The 14,984-nt window shown below is 41.6% G+C and overlaps 1 protein-coding gene across 1 annotated transcript in view; it reads left to right on the top strand.

Moving 5' to 3' along the window:
- Nucleotides 1-574: 574 nt before the first annotated feature.
- Nucleotides 575-14,984, top strand: part of map3k21 (mitogen-activated protein kinase kinase kinase 21) — a 23,618-nt gene continuing 9,208 nt past the window's right edge. Inside the window, exons 1-4 of the mRNA XM_046401842.1 lie at nt 575-2,347; nt 13,259-13,439; nt 13,574-13,722; nt 14,740-14,915. Coding sequence (XP_046257798.1) covers nt 1,555-2,347; nt 13,259-13,439; nt 13,574-13,722; nt 14,740-14,915 — 1,299 coding nt within the window. The 5' untranslated portion in view covers nt 575-1,554. The remainder of the gene's footprint in view (nt 2,348-13,258; nt 13,440-13,573; nt 13,723-14,739; nt 14,916-14,984) is intronic.

The raw sequence follows: 14,984 nt of genomic DNA, 5'->3' as shown, positions 1-14,984 counted from the left end.
TTGCAGTCAAAATTAGTCCTACAATGAAGCCACAATGTGCATAGTATGGTGGACACATGCAACCCCAGATTTATAACATATGAATGCATATGAATTAAGTGTAACGAATGTGTACATGCACATGTAGGCTCAGTACGTGTAAGGAACATGGCCTAATCTATTATGGTTTTGTCGCTGTATATATATATATATATATATATATATATGTATACCTATATATCTTTATTTTTATCTTTTGGTAGTGTGTTGTTTAAGTATGTTTGTGCTGAGAACCACTTGACATTGGAGTCAAATCCCTTGTATGCCTGAGTACTTGACAAAGTAGTAGTAGTACTTTTGCAAAGAGTAGTTGTTACACTTTCAAAATAAAAACACTGTCTTGTTCCTTTGACTGGTGTGTGGAAAAAGGAGTAGGAACGTGTGTGTGTGTGTGTGTGTGTGTAAAAGCTATGGCTCACTATTCCCATAATTTCCCTGAAGGCGCGCTCTCCTCACACATTCCTATAGTAGCTCCTCCCCCCTCCCCCCTACTGCTGCGGCCGTCACGTGTCATGTAATCCACCAATCGGAGGGCACGACAGCCAGCAGCGAGAGCAGCAGCAGCAGCGTCCCACCGATCCTTGGTACATCCACTGCTTGGTCTGACTTCGTCTGGCGACAACGGCGATGGGGGGGTTGTTATGATTAAAGTTGACGGTTTTTTTTCTCGCGTTTTCATTCCGACAGTGTTGCGGTGGAATCCAGGATGTCTGATGCGCTTTCTCATATTCAATCGTCGGCTGCTCTTCAAGTCCCCGATGAAGAAACAAACTTGGGAATAGCCGATCTTAAAAACCGAGAGCAGCAACTTTTCCAACTGCCTCAGTAGTCTACGGACTGACCTATGCTAAGCTAACGCGCTAGCCAATGCAGTTGGAATTTCTGTTAAAAGTCCACAAACGAGAAGGCGGACGTTACATTTTGGGATTCGTTTCTTAGATGAGATTTACCGTCGACTCTCAAAGCGAAACCTGTCCGTTCATTCCCCACTTTACTCTATCAGAGTGGACGGTGCAGGTGCACCTCTTGCGGCACCTGCGAAAACTTGGTAACTAGCTCCATCGGTAGAGCGCTAACTTTAGCTTGTTCGTGTTAGCATTAAGCGGAGACAGAGACCAAGTTGTTGACGATTCGTTTTCGTGGCTGAAATTATTTGCTTAATCAGATTTAATGCGTCAAGTTTCAGCTTTGTGTCACTATTAACCGTCAGTCCACGCAGCGGTGATTTAAGTTAAAAGAGTTTCGGTTAACCGTAGCCAGCTAGTTACTGACCCTCGTCCAGTTTTACCGGAGTGGCGACGTGGATAACATTGCAGTGTTGTAGACGCTCTCTCCCCCGCAGGACTTTGGACAAGGTCTGACTCTGCCGTGGACTGTGCAGGGGATTCCATTCTGTCCAGCTAGTCTCCTAAATGTGACAGCATGAGGATTTCAGAAGTTACCTTGTACGGATTTAAAGTTTTCATTTTGTTCTAAAAGCTCTGCACCCTATGGTGCCGCTACGGCCACCGAGAAATGAATGTCTCGCAGGCCGCTTTCCCAAACGGTGAAGGGCGGTCGGGCGGCGGTGGGACCGGGGACCATGCCTGGACAGATTCCCCCACGGTTCGGGCGTGGGCTCACTCAGCCCCGCTATGCCAGACTCGGTCCCTGTGGACAGCCGCGTATGACTACGAGGCAAGCGGCGAGGACGAGCTCAGTCTCAGACGAGGAGACGTGGTGGAGGTCCTGTCCAAGGACGCAGCGATCTCGGGAGACGAGGGTTGGTGGACGGGCAAAATCAACCACCGGGTCGGGATATTCCCCTCCAACTATGTCACCTATCAGCCCGCTATTTACCGCCTCCCTGCTACGAGTGGGTCGGTTGGGGTACCAGAGCGTGTCCCGGGCTCGCCCGTCCAGATTCCCTTCAGTGAACTGATCCTGGAGGAGATCATAGGCGTGGGGGGATTTGGTAAAGTTTACCGGGGCACATGGAAAGATCAAGAGGTTGCCGTGAAAGCAGCTCGCCAAGACCCGGACGAGGACATAACAGCCACCGCGGGCAGTGTTAAACAAGAAGCGAAGCTTTTCTCCATGCTGCAGCATCCCAACATTATTAAACTTGAAGGCGTGTGTTTGGAGGAGCCCAACCTGTGCTTGGTCATGGAGTACGCTCGAGGCGGGACACTGAACCGGGTGCTGACCGGAAGGCGCATCCCTCCACACATCCTGGTCAACTGGGCCGTGCAGATTGCACGCGGGATGCACTACCTACACGAGGAGGCCGTGGTGCCCATCATCCATCGTGACCTGAAGTCTAGCAACAGTAAGAAAACATTCGTATATATGTGTGTGTGGGTGTTATATAGATAAACAGCCTAACTTTCGGAGGACCGCAGGGGATCCATCCACCTGTTGCACGTGCAGCAGCCCGTGTTCAGTTATGCGTAGTTCCCATATGGTAGCTTTTCAGCTCTGCTTTCTATAGCCCTTTCTAAAGCAGTTATTATAAGGCTCATCTAACCTAAGCAATCTTTCAGTTCAGTTTGGCAACAATATTATGTGTTAATATCATGCTTGTAAGTTTTTAGGAAAAACTAATTTTGACTCTTAAGCCTAAACTGAGGTTGCTGGAAACACAGAATTCACATTTATTTCACAACATCACTGGCAGAACACTGGCCTTTACTCAGGATGGATTTAAAGAGGTGTATAAGGTCTGTTGGTCTCTTGAGGTTGTATGAAGTGGTGGGTGGGGGAAACCTCCATCGAGAGGATGTGAAATAAAGTTAAAGTTTGCTCAGCTGGGATGCCCCCCCCCCCCTCCCCTGCATTCACCCCCTCGTCCTTTAAAACACACACAAACACACCTTCCCAGTCCCCTCTCCACCCCAAGCTGAAATGTTGTTCAAATAAAGTCAGTGATTTGCCAAACACAGAACCAGATAGGCTCAGACCACATTGTCAGGCCATGTGCTTGACCAACCACAGCTAATACCAGAGATCATGGGGTAAAAAGAAGTCAAGAAAACCAATCTAGGTAATACTAATTATGATAATGGAGGAAAATCATTCACTCATAGGTCTTCTGCGAAGCAGACTTCCTAGGAGTTATTTTTAGTCGGTGGGGAATGTTGCCATGCATGTTTAGAGGAATAATCAACATTAAGAGACTCTTGGGCATTTGCAGGTCTTACTTTTGAGTTTCTCACTGAGCAGGATCATGTAGTTGCAACTTGGTTTGGTGCAGTAGGCCAACAGCTGTGCTAATTCCTCCTTGGACTGGCTATTGACAACAGGCCAGCAAAACATTAGTTTCCCAGGACTTAATAATGAATGGCCAGGGCTCAGTGAGAATGAGTTCTAGTCATACACTCAGAGACACAGGCTACCCACTTCAACTGAGGTGTGTTTATGTGTGTAATATGACTCCAAACACTGTTTCTCCCTTTGAGTCCAGGGACTCTTACTGACCTCAGACCACGTGGGGGACAGCTTTGCTGTACTGTTTATCTCCAGCTGTGAGACTCAATGTGTAAATGTAGAAACAAAACATGTGAAATGCACACAGACCTTACTCTCCAGCAGGCTGATTGCCTCTCAGTGTTTAACTTCTACTGAGGGTTGGGGAGGGGGGTTAGATTGGCCATGAAGAATCTATATATGCCAATGAATGCACATTTGCCAAGTGATTACAACATTCACATGCTGCAAATGTGACCTGTATTCATTTGAGGTGTAGCGCAAGTATGAAGAGCTCACACCTAGCCAACCATCACAACTCTAATTTTACAGCCCGCTTATATTCACAAAGAAACTGCAAAAATAAATTGTGGTAAATCTAAAAACTCTTGCAGACCCAATACCAATAGTTTAGAATATATGAGTAATGCTACGTATAACTTTCAATAATGTTCGCAGGGCTCAGTATAAGAATATTAATTTGGAATGTGGAGTCTGGAGCTGTTGATTTTTCAAACAAAACTTTGATATAATTTGTTTTATGTGCACATGTTTCTCGTGAGGCCACATGATGAACGGTGTAGAAGAGCCCAACCCTAAATGTAGTCTCATTTTAAGATGGAAGATTTGCGTTAATTACAGGGCAGATTGAGAGAAAGGATTTAACTGCTGTTTAGACAGTTTCAGCTAATCGGATGTTTGAATGTGAACATACACAAACAAACTCCCCCGAGTGGGCACAGTGCTACAAACACAAGTCAGTGTGTCTCAGTTGTGTCCTGCCACTTCACTGCGACCTAGACACAGCACAAGCTTGAAGTAAAGAGGGACAATTTAAATATGAGAGACCATTTACATTGTGCTTATCGCAGTTCTGGGCTTTAATAATACCTGGGCACTCCACTGTGAACCAAACGATTTAAAGCTAGCGAATAAATGTTTTTCTTGGTTCAGTCTTGATTTCCCCCACACTTGAATCTAAAGCTAAGTTGTTAACCTCAAAGTCAGACTGAGAATTTTACCAGCTGGCATTTGCAACAGTGCTGTTACTAGTTGCAGTTGGTTGATCGCCTCAGGGTCAGAAGTCTGAACATCTTTAGTCAAGATACAGTCTTACCTAAATAAAGACAGAATGGAAGAAGTTTATGTGTTTGCTTTGAACCAGGGCAGTGAGTTCACAAAGGACTCTCGTACTACACACAAACGGCACCCTGTGGTGTGTTGGGTTGTTTTCCCAGTAAAAAAAAAAAGAACTAGCATAATGCAGCTTAGAGAAGTTGTTGCATCTGCTAGTGTGGGCCTGTGGTCTGTTTGTTTTGGCGTTGTGTGTGCGTCGGCCAGTCTAAAAGGATAAAAGGAGTGAGAATTATCTACACAGGGGGTAAAATGAAAATGGATACTTTGCCATAAGTGGTTGTTAATCAGCAGTCTGTCACTTTTTTTTTTTAATATTTAATGAGCAGTTGTCTGCTGCTTTGGCTCTATCTCTTTTCTATTTCTGGTATATTTTGTCCAGTTGTCTCACTCCAGTGTTTTCCCTCTCAGGGTAAACCAGAACATAGACAGGTACATATCTTGAACTAAACTTCTCCATCTTCACTCAACTACTCAGCCTGTCATTTACCAGCTTGCAGTGTACACATGCTCCATGCAGACAAACATACAGCTATTTGATCAATGATTAGCCTGTAAAGTAATATGTTGGAAGTCAGCAAGATTTGTCCAATCTCTTTTGTGTTTTTCAACCTAATCTGTAAAATCCCAGCCTGCAGGGAGGAATGTTGCTAATGAGGGATAAAAGCTTAACATACGTTTGCACAATGGACTGGTCAAGCAGCGGTTGCTAGGCTACTGTGGCCAGAAGAATGGCGAGGACTCGGAGGGTCTCAAAGCCCTCGTTTTGTTTTGTTCCGTTCATATTTAATCTCCCAGAGAGCAGCGGTACTCTTTTATTGCCACAAACTGAGGGGGTTTCCCTTTTTACTTCGTTATTTTTCTCCTTACCTTCCCTCCCTTGTTTCTTTCTGCTCCCTCTTGCTCCCCCGATTATTTTTCATGTCTACTTTTTGGAGACAAGACAATCTTCAGTCTTTATTAAGTATAATAATGGAGTGAGTACTTCTTTTTAATGTTGATCAACAGACTTCCTCCACAGATCAAAACAAAGACTTTATCTTCCTGTGTTGTCTGTGTAGCTGCAGCCTGTATAGCGAATGCTTGTGTGCCATAGAGAGCCACTGGCATCAAAAAAAAAAAATACTGTTTACTTATACTGTTGTTGCATTGACTTACTCATTCATTAAAATAAGTATAGAATATAGTTTGTTCAGTAATGTGGCTCCTCATCCAGACCTCAGTGTTGTAAACAACACTTGCAGTATTTATTGTAATGAGTATTTATTGTAAGAGCCAAAGTATGACTCTTATGTGTTTTTAAATTTTTAAAAATGTCAGTAAAGCACGATGACACGGTTGTCTAAGTTATATGAGGCTCTGCAGACAATACTTGTTAGTAGCACTGTTGAGTCAGGTCTTCCAGGGATTTGTTGTTTTCCATCTTCCTTTGCTTTAATCCTAGTCTTATTCATTACATCCTTTCACTGACCCTTCCTTTCTTCCCACCTTACAGCTTTCATTCAAATAAGATAAGTTAAGATAGGATGATCCTTTATTGATTATCAGTGGGGAAATTCGAGTAAGATTCGAGTAATTCGAACAAGAGAATTCTACCTAAAGCTAGGGGTGGTTATCTTCATAGAGACCGATAAGAGCAAGAAATCACACTGAAACCTGGCCCTGAGCCAACACACATAACCCGCATTTACTTTGAGTTTCACGTCTTGGTGCGAGCAATAGAATGCCAGGAGTCTGTGCTTGAACGCCACTGAAACTGATGGACCTCAGTGTGCACATAAAACACACTGACCTCAACAGCATTCTCCCACCAGTCTTGAGCTACTGTTAGAGTTCATTGCGCTGTCTCTGTGTTCCCCTCCCTTTTCCGGTTTATGTCTGCACAGACCCATCACCCTTTATATCAGAGCACTGAAATTATCACAGATAATAAGTGGAGAGAACGTGCTGAATTCACAGTTCAGAGTGACAACCATCGTATCGCGCAAGTCCGAGGGCATATGCACCTGTTATTTTACGTCTCTGCATGTGAAGCACACAAAAGTAAGCTTATGGTCGAATATAAACAGACATGATTTTCAGTCAGTCACATGAATCATCTTGTTGTTAATCAGCAGCCCCAATCATAACTGACTGATGAGGAGGACAGTCTTCTTTCTTCGAGTGTCAAAATAATTTGTTGTGGCAAGTGACGATGCTCTTGCTATGGTTTAATTAAAACAGCCACAATTTAACTCTTTCCAATTAAAAATCTGCAGCCACAGCTATCACACATTTTCTGTGTCTCTCCATCTCCTGCTAGCCAATTTAAGAGACAGACACTGACGTCCAGTTCAATACCAGGGCTAGCTGATTTGCATCTTCCATTTCACTTTACCTGCCTTCCCACTACTGCACTGTTGAGTATGAAAATGCTAAATAGACCGAGTTATCTTAGGTGAACCACTCTATTTTTGTGAGAACAGCATTGCAAACGCTTCTTAATCCCAGTTTTTCATTATTAGGTCACTACGAGTTCACCACAGGAGAGAAAACAGCTATCCATCCGGAAAATCATTTTTCTTCCTCCTGTAATATTTCTGTTGTCTCGTTCTACTTCTGGAATCACAGAGGAAAAGTTACCAAAGCTTGACTAGGTGTTGTAGGGCAACTTTTCTCAGGCTTCCCACAATTACCCCTGGTGACACACAGACAGTTACTGCCTGTCTTTTTTCTGACGAGAGAATGGGCAGAGGGGAGAGAGGAGGAGTGGAGATGCTTTCACTGTGTTTTTTATGACCTCTCCCTGACTGCACCTATTGTTGCAGGGCAGGGTGAAAAGGAAAAAGGCCCACAGCTGAGAAGAGCTGCCTGCCGAATCAACCAATCCCCTCCGCAGCTCCTGAACACATTGATAGATGCTAATGCAGCAAAACGCACTGGCTGTACACCTTTAACATTTGTTATGTTTTAATTAGCCTAGTTATGGGTGAGTTCAAGCTGAAACAGACACAAACCCGGAGAGGAAGAGGGCAGACAAAGAGCAAGTGGTCCGGAGAGACGTGACCATGATAGATGGATTTAGCCAGCCATTAGCCCTGATCCTTTTCCCATCAACCAGAATGCCTGGGGGCACTCTCATTTCAACAGGGTGAGACAGACCAGTCGGGGAATGTTTAGCAGCCTTGTTTCTGCTTACTACAGGAAGCCCTCTTGCTCACATGCTTAGTCTGTTGGCACAGTTACGAAAATACTGCCACGTCAAGTTACGAGGCTGTGCTTTACGGGAAAAGAAAAAAGCCACTAAAAAGCTTAAGGATTATGGTGAAATTTGAATGCCTAAGTGACTTTCGTTTCAGTGCCATATACTGCTTCAAGGCTTGCTGTTGGTCTTCTCGACTGTGCATGTTTGATATACATGCAGGTATCATGCATGAAGGTATGGATGATATGGTGTCTTTAACACAGGCATGGTATTGCACACATGTCTGATAGCTCTTGTCAGTAAAAGTTGTATAAATGCAGAAGTTGAAAGGTACTGTAGCTCTGCTTATTTTCCAAAACTTTCTAATACTTATTGACTGATAAATGAAATTTCAATTTTTGCAGAGTTGCAAGGAGTACATTTTTTTTTTAGATATCTTTAAGGAAGCAGTGGTGATGTTTGCCCCGTACGTGTATTTTTTTTCCTTTTTACCTCAGGGCAGAGAAAGCAACAGTAAGAAGCGTGGGACCTGCTTTAAAGGCAGCAGCTCTGCTTCTGATCTTCCCACTGTTCCACCATGAAAGATGGGTCTGCCTGAAGATCCACTGTTGGAACGGGGAATTAAATGGGGGTTGGACCGAGGGTGGGGTCTGCCTTGGGGCCATATCCATCTCCAGTTGCATTGCACCTTATCTTCAAAACATTTTCTTTACAAAAGAGTGAGGAAAATATATGGACTGAGAGAAAGCAGCAGAAATGCAGGAAAACAACCTGCTGTCTGAGTTACAACTTTTTCATACATTAAGAGGTCTCACGAGACATTTGTAACGTTGATCAGTTCACAGTTGAAATCAGTCTAAAAGTAATCTGATCCATATAAATATATTTACTTTTTTTATCACACTGCATGTGTGATTAAAAAAATGGGCAGCTGGCAAACCTAATAAGGGCCTGGGTGAACCCTGGGTTATTTTATTGGCACTGTGTGAGTGTGGAGTTCTTAAGATTATCTGACATGGACTATTTGGACAGGATTAAAATTGTGACATGCCAACAATATATAGGTTACAATTAGCCCTCCTTTTGTCAAACATATCCAAAGAAACCCTGCTCAATACTGACTAACAACAGCCTGATTTTGTACATTTACCCAGCTGTTAAGGCTTTATATCTGATAACTTTACTGAACACAGGCAATAGATCTATCCTGCCAGTACAGGGTGGGGTTTAGCCTGGGGCTCAACTTTTAGGATGACCTTAAATACAACTTTTTCTGCTTTTTGAATGTAATTTAGAATCTACAGTTCTGTATATTGTCACCAAACTATTTTTGGCAACTGGCTCATAGACTGAGTTTCAGTGTCACTTTCTAGTGGCGGAAGGAAAAAAAGGAAAAAATATCCGAAACCAGTGAAGTATTTTATAGAATTTCTTCTTTTCGGTGGCACCAAATGTTTTTGTGTTGTGTTGTTTTGGTTTTTTTTTTACTCATGAATATTTTTCTCACAGAGTGGGTTTATGTTACAAGGCTCGACAAAATAGCTTGATATGGAGCTTTTTGATGAAAAGCTGCTGAGATTAACCTTTCTTGGAAAGCCTTAGAAATTAGAAGAGGGTGAAGAGGTCATGGGAGGTGGACTTCAAAGAAGGGCTGGTGGCCTGTGTTGGCTGGAGGTGAACCATTAGTCAGTGAAGAGGCAGCCATGATGAGCCTCTCCTTTATCAGCTCTTATTACATCTCGTCTTTGGTTAAACAAGACTGATCCAGTTTTATGATATTGGTCACGATTTTCAACACTATAATTTAAAATATTTACTGTGATCTATAGTGCCGTTAAAGAAAAAAAAGTGTTCCCTTTTGGTTTGTTTTGCTGTGAAATTTTAAAATGTATATTTGTTGTCATTTGTGCAATTTATAGTAACATTGTCATGAAGAGATGTCTATTTTTTACTTTCACAAAAGCTTTACAGCTAAAGCATGTCTAATATAAATATACATCTGCTTCACCAGTGTTTAAGCACCGTTGAATTTAGACTAGTAATTAGTTTTAGGTTTAGAAGAATTATTTTGTTTGTTATGGAGTAAATTTACCATTTAGACCGCAGATGTTCAGTGATGTTCAGCCCCAGTTGCTTTTTAACTTAATCATTTTAACAGTGAGGCTGATTGACAAATGTTTATTCCACAGTTCATTCTTTAATTAAAGTCTCAGAACAATAAAAAAGTGTATTCCTGGGTGAATTTATACAGTGGATGACGATGTGTCAGTCACATGACATAGACTCATAGCTGCTGTTAGCTGCTAATCGATCCAAATAAAATGGCGAGTTGAGGTTCTGAGGTGGTTTTGTAGCATAACGTCAGCATGGAGTCATGTAGACGGGAGCCTAGGTAGGCCTTTTATCAGAAATTTCTAGAGGGCTGACACTGAAGTATTATGGCGCTACAAAGAAAGTATTTGGCATGATATTCTATAGGCCAATCAACACGCACTGGTTTATCCCAGACCCACTGTTCTTCTCAGTTGTGTAACTAACCCATCGTAAGTCATTATAAACCTACAGAGCCTGCTGGGAGGAATCTATGGAATCACTGAGAGAGGACTTGACAACAGGAAGTAGGAGTATATCATTGGTCTAGTGAAACCTGTTTGTAATGGAATTCCTATTGTTGTAGCCTGGGTAGAGGATCCCCTCGGTCCCCTAGGCTAGTAATGGCACCAATATCCCTGTTATTAGTGGAGACCCAGTGGAGTCACACTATGGTTAAATGTTGCTTGAATTAATTTCAGGCCTATGGAAAATGCTCGTGGATGTCTGGATGTCGTGGAAATTCATTTGTGTATCTTTTTGGATGATAATTGAAGTAAAATTGTTCCTTTTCTGTTTACAGGTGTGTTTGTGCTAGACAAACCAAATTTTCTTTGTCCTTCCTTAAAGAATATACAAATTTGTGAGTGCAGACAACAGTATCAGAAATATGATGAAGTTATACACATTCATGGATGCGGTATTACAGTATTACATTAAATGTCAAATGCCGTCTGTTTGTATATCGAATCTTGTTTTGGAAAACACAAGTTTCACTCTGATGCAAGTAAATACAGTCATAAATCTTGGAGATCTAACAGGGATGTGGGAATTAGAAAAGTCTACTTTGAATTCAAAAAGAAGCCTATTTTTGGGACCATTGACTGTGTATCCGTACCTGATGGATGTGAATGATGACTCGTCAGTGTACAGTACAGGCGACGTAGGGGAAAAAGCTGTGTGCAGTTGTGCTGTTTGTGTTCCATCTTAAGGAACTTCTTTTCATAACTGATCCGTCTGACACTTATTTTCCTGCCTGATTTGACTGTTTGCTCTGCAAAATGCCAAAAAAATGAAAAAAAAAGTGTCTGCCACATGTTCTTTAACCCAGAAAAATGACTTAGAAAAATTAATGCTGATTATTTTATTGATTTTCTTTTTAACCAGTCTAATTTCAGAATTGTAACAGTATGATTTTATAAACCTTCATGAACAATATAATTACATTTTCATGCCAGAGTTATTATGTGAGTATTGGTGTTGGACAGAAAAGGTGGGAAAGGTGTAGTCCATTGAGTTTCGTGCATTTGGCCCCGGGTCTCTAAGCCAGTTTCTGACCACACTGTCTGTACACAAAGTCAGCAGCTGCAATCCTCCTCTTCCTCCCTCCTACATTTTTCAGTTGATCCTAACCAATCTTGACACATTTGTTGTGTAACTGGTCACAGTGTACTTAACTAGGATTGAAGTTAGGTATGTTTACTGTAGCTGGGTCTCAGATGGTTACAAAAGAAGCACATATGTGCGATATGATGCATGTTTGTACAGCTGTGGAGGAGTAAGTTCAAGGTCAGTGAGTCTATGTGCCAGAAATACACTCAAGTGTATGTTTGAATCCTTGCTGTGAAACTCTTGGACCTGAAGTGGTACCTCTGCCAGACCACCTGAAGGGACATTCGGACTCCTGAGTTTTAGTTTCTGCACTAAATTCGACATTCTGTAGATTGAAGACCCAGCTGACAGTCAGGACACGTTCACATTGACCTGCGCTGGTAGTAGTTTGTGTAAATAATGAAATGGGACAGTTTGTAATGTGAGGACATCTTGGCAGAGGCAAAACATATGTTGAAAATAATACCAGGAGGATCAAAGGGTCTGGTCTGGCTGTTGGTGCAGCATTTCGTGGAAAGGCTGCTTTTTGAATATTTGAAGTGGTGTATCAGTACACAGACAGCAGGTTTATTACTGCTGACAAACACCAGACAGAAGAAAAATCTTTCTACTCCACAGTTGTCAACGTATTCAAAAACCTTACATGCCCTGAACGTCACCTTGACTCTTGTGTGTATTGCCACCCTTACATTTTACTAGAGCTGGAACAAATGATTAGCAGAGAAGTGAGATAGAATTGAATTGTTTATTAATCAAGAAAATAATCTTATAATAATCAGTACTGAAAATTATCATTAATTGCAGTTCTTTATTGTCTTTATCTTCTTACACTGAATTCAGGGAATAGCAAACTTAGTTTTCTGAATCATGATCAAACTTAAATGTTGTAGTTCATCTAATTATTGTGTATCAAGTTGGAAACTGGTCAAAAAATGATAGACACCCCTTTGTATAAGAGTAAATATGGAGTAGACACAACAGGAACCATAATAATAAACGAGAAACGAAATACCAGGAACACTACAGAATGTGGGAGCCAGTTTTCAGCACATGACAGCGACAAAACACATTTACAAGCATCATGTTTTTGTTTTACGTTGCTTCTCATGTTGAGTCAGATCTGATCTTGTGGCCATATTTATTTGAATGTGCACAGTCCCTCAACATGATTACTTCAACATCAGATCCACTCTGACCTGAGAAGCAAAGCTGATCTTGGTACACCACTTAAAGAATAGAAATGTGCTCTTCATCTTTGTCACATTGATTTTTGCAACAGTTTTGATGGCATTTCGGGTCCTAACTTCGCACGTCAGTGGGTTGCGGCTTCACTGTAGCTGGGCTCTTAGGCCAGGTGTAGTGTTACAGGCAGGTTTGGAAGGTCCTGGTTGTGTTTAAAGTGTTAAACAGTTTTAGGACCCGAGGACAGGTGCTTTGTGGTGCTGTCAGCCTTCTGTTTCTACAGTAATAAATGACCTGCATACCTCTGTTGGCCCTGTTAAATATCAGCTATCATCTCCTCATCTGCACGATTGTCTTATTCTCTGTCCCCCACTCTTTGTTTGCCCCTTTCTCTTTCACTCATCTTTCTACTGTCTCTTCTACCCCTGCCCCCCACATCTGTCACCTTCATCCAAATCCTGTATTTCCACTTTTCCTTTTCTCTCAATCACTCATTGCTTGTCGTGCCCTTTCTCTCGTGTGTCTCTACTTATCTTCCTGTTTTGCCTTCTAATGTATCCTTTCTCTTTTCAGTTTTATTACTTGAAAAGATTGAGAATGACGACATCGGGAGGAAGACCCTGAAGATCACTGATTTTGGCCTGGCCAGGGAGTGGCACAAAACCACAAAAATGTCAGCTGCAGGCACCTACTCCTGGATGGCCCCTGAGGTCATTAAGTCATCTCTCTTCTCCAAAGGCAGTGACGTCTGGGGGTATATGACAAAAAACACACCACACACAGACACTAAGAATAAAATAATCTACTCTTACTCACTTGTCTGACATTTTTCTTTATTTAAATGTTTCTTCCTCTTCCTTTGCTATCCCTTTTTATCCCATCCAACAGCTACGGTGTCTTGCTGTGGGAGCTATTAACAGGGGAGGTGCCGTACCGTGGGATAGATGGCCTGGCTGTTGCATACGGTGTGGCAGTCAATAAGTTAACTCTGCCAATCCCCTCCACCTGCCCAGAACCCTTCGCTAAACTCATGGAAGGTAAATTAATGGATTATTCTTGGATCTTTTTTTACTTTCTTTCTTTTTTTAAATTATTGTTTTATTTGACTTTTACACTGTGGCTATTCCTGGGGAGTTCAATTAACTAAAATATTTTGACTTACTTACTTAATGGTAAGTGTAAGAGTTCAAGTTAACATAAGAGAAAAACCTAAACCTACTAGTCCCATAATGAGAAATCATTTTGCATGTTAGACACAGAAATACATGCAATGCTGACTGATCTGAGGGTATTTCAGACGTTTGTGGTTGTTATGTTGTTTTTTCATGTGTCAGTCAATAGATTTTGATTTGTTGTTTTTAGTTGTAAGACACCATTCACATATGATTACACTGCAAACTCAAAAACAAAATCAGCCACAGGAAAGGTTGCTTTTTATATACATATATATAATCATCTATCCAGAATAACTCATCAGAAATGAAAGCAACTGTTACAAAGAACAAATAGTCTTTAAATAACCATATAATTCACTACAATATAAAATGGAATTTATGACAAACAAAACCTTTTTCTCTTTAGGGAAATCACTAAACCTGCCTGTTTGTATTACGCATGTATATAAGGGTATAAGGGATGGAGTCTCTGACTTTAACTGTTCTTCACATAAAGATTTCTTCTCAGTATTTATTTATTTTTTTATATATACAATATGTGTTGTAGTGGCAGATTTTGAGGAGATGCACACTTAGGCTCTTAATCTGCCACTCATTACACTGTCAGTAATGTTCAGGTATATGTATCAGATGAAACATTTGCTGTTCATGCTGGTTATGTTTTCATAATATTATCATCTTACACATATTATTTTTGCCTTAATAACATTGTAGTCTTTACTTAAATTGCTAAGCAGTTTGCTTTTAATATTTTTTGTAAATGCTTTTGCACAGTGGTTGACCACCAAAGCCTGATGTAGATGTAACAATACATCGACTATGTAAGCTGACAGTTGTGTTTAAATAAATACGTTTAAATATTTTAATGTGTGCATCCAGAGTGCTGGGACCAGGACCCCCACGTGCGTCCCTCCTTCTCCTGCATCCTGGAGCAGCTGTCGGCCATCGAGGAGGCAGTCATGGCCACCATGCCCCAGGACTCCTTCCACAGCATGCAGGACGACTGGCGTGTGGAGATCCAGGAGATGTTTGATGAGCTCAGGACCAAAGAGAAGGTAGGGCGGAGCGATGACACTTGTGCTGACATGACACCATACACTCAACATGAGATGATTAAAATGTAT

This window comes from Scatophagus argus, chromosome 10 (genome assembly GCF_020382885.2).
Source record: "Scatophagus argus isolate fScaArg1 chromosome 10, fScaArg1.pri, whole genome shotgun sequence".
In the NCBI taxonomy this organism is placed as follows: Eukaryota; Metazoa; Chordata; class Actinopteri; family Scatophagidae; genus Scatophagus; species Scatophagus argus.
The sequence above is the reverse complement of the archived record's forward strand: the minus strand, read 5'-3'. Positions and strand labels throughout refer to the sequence as shown.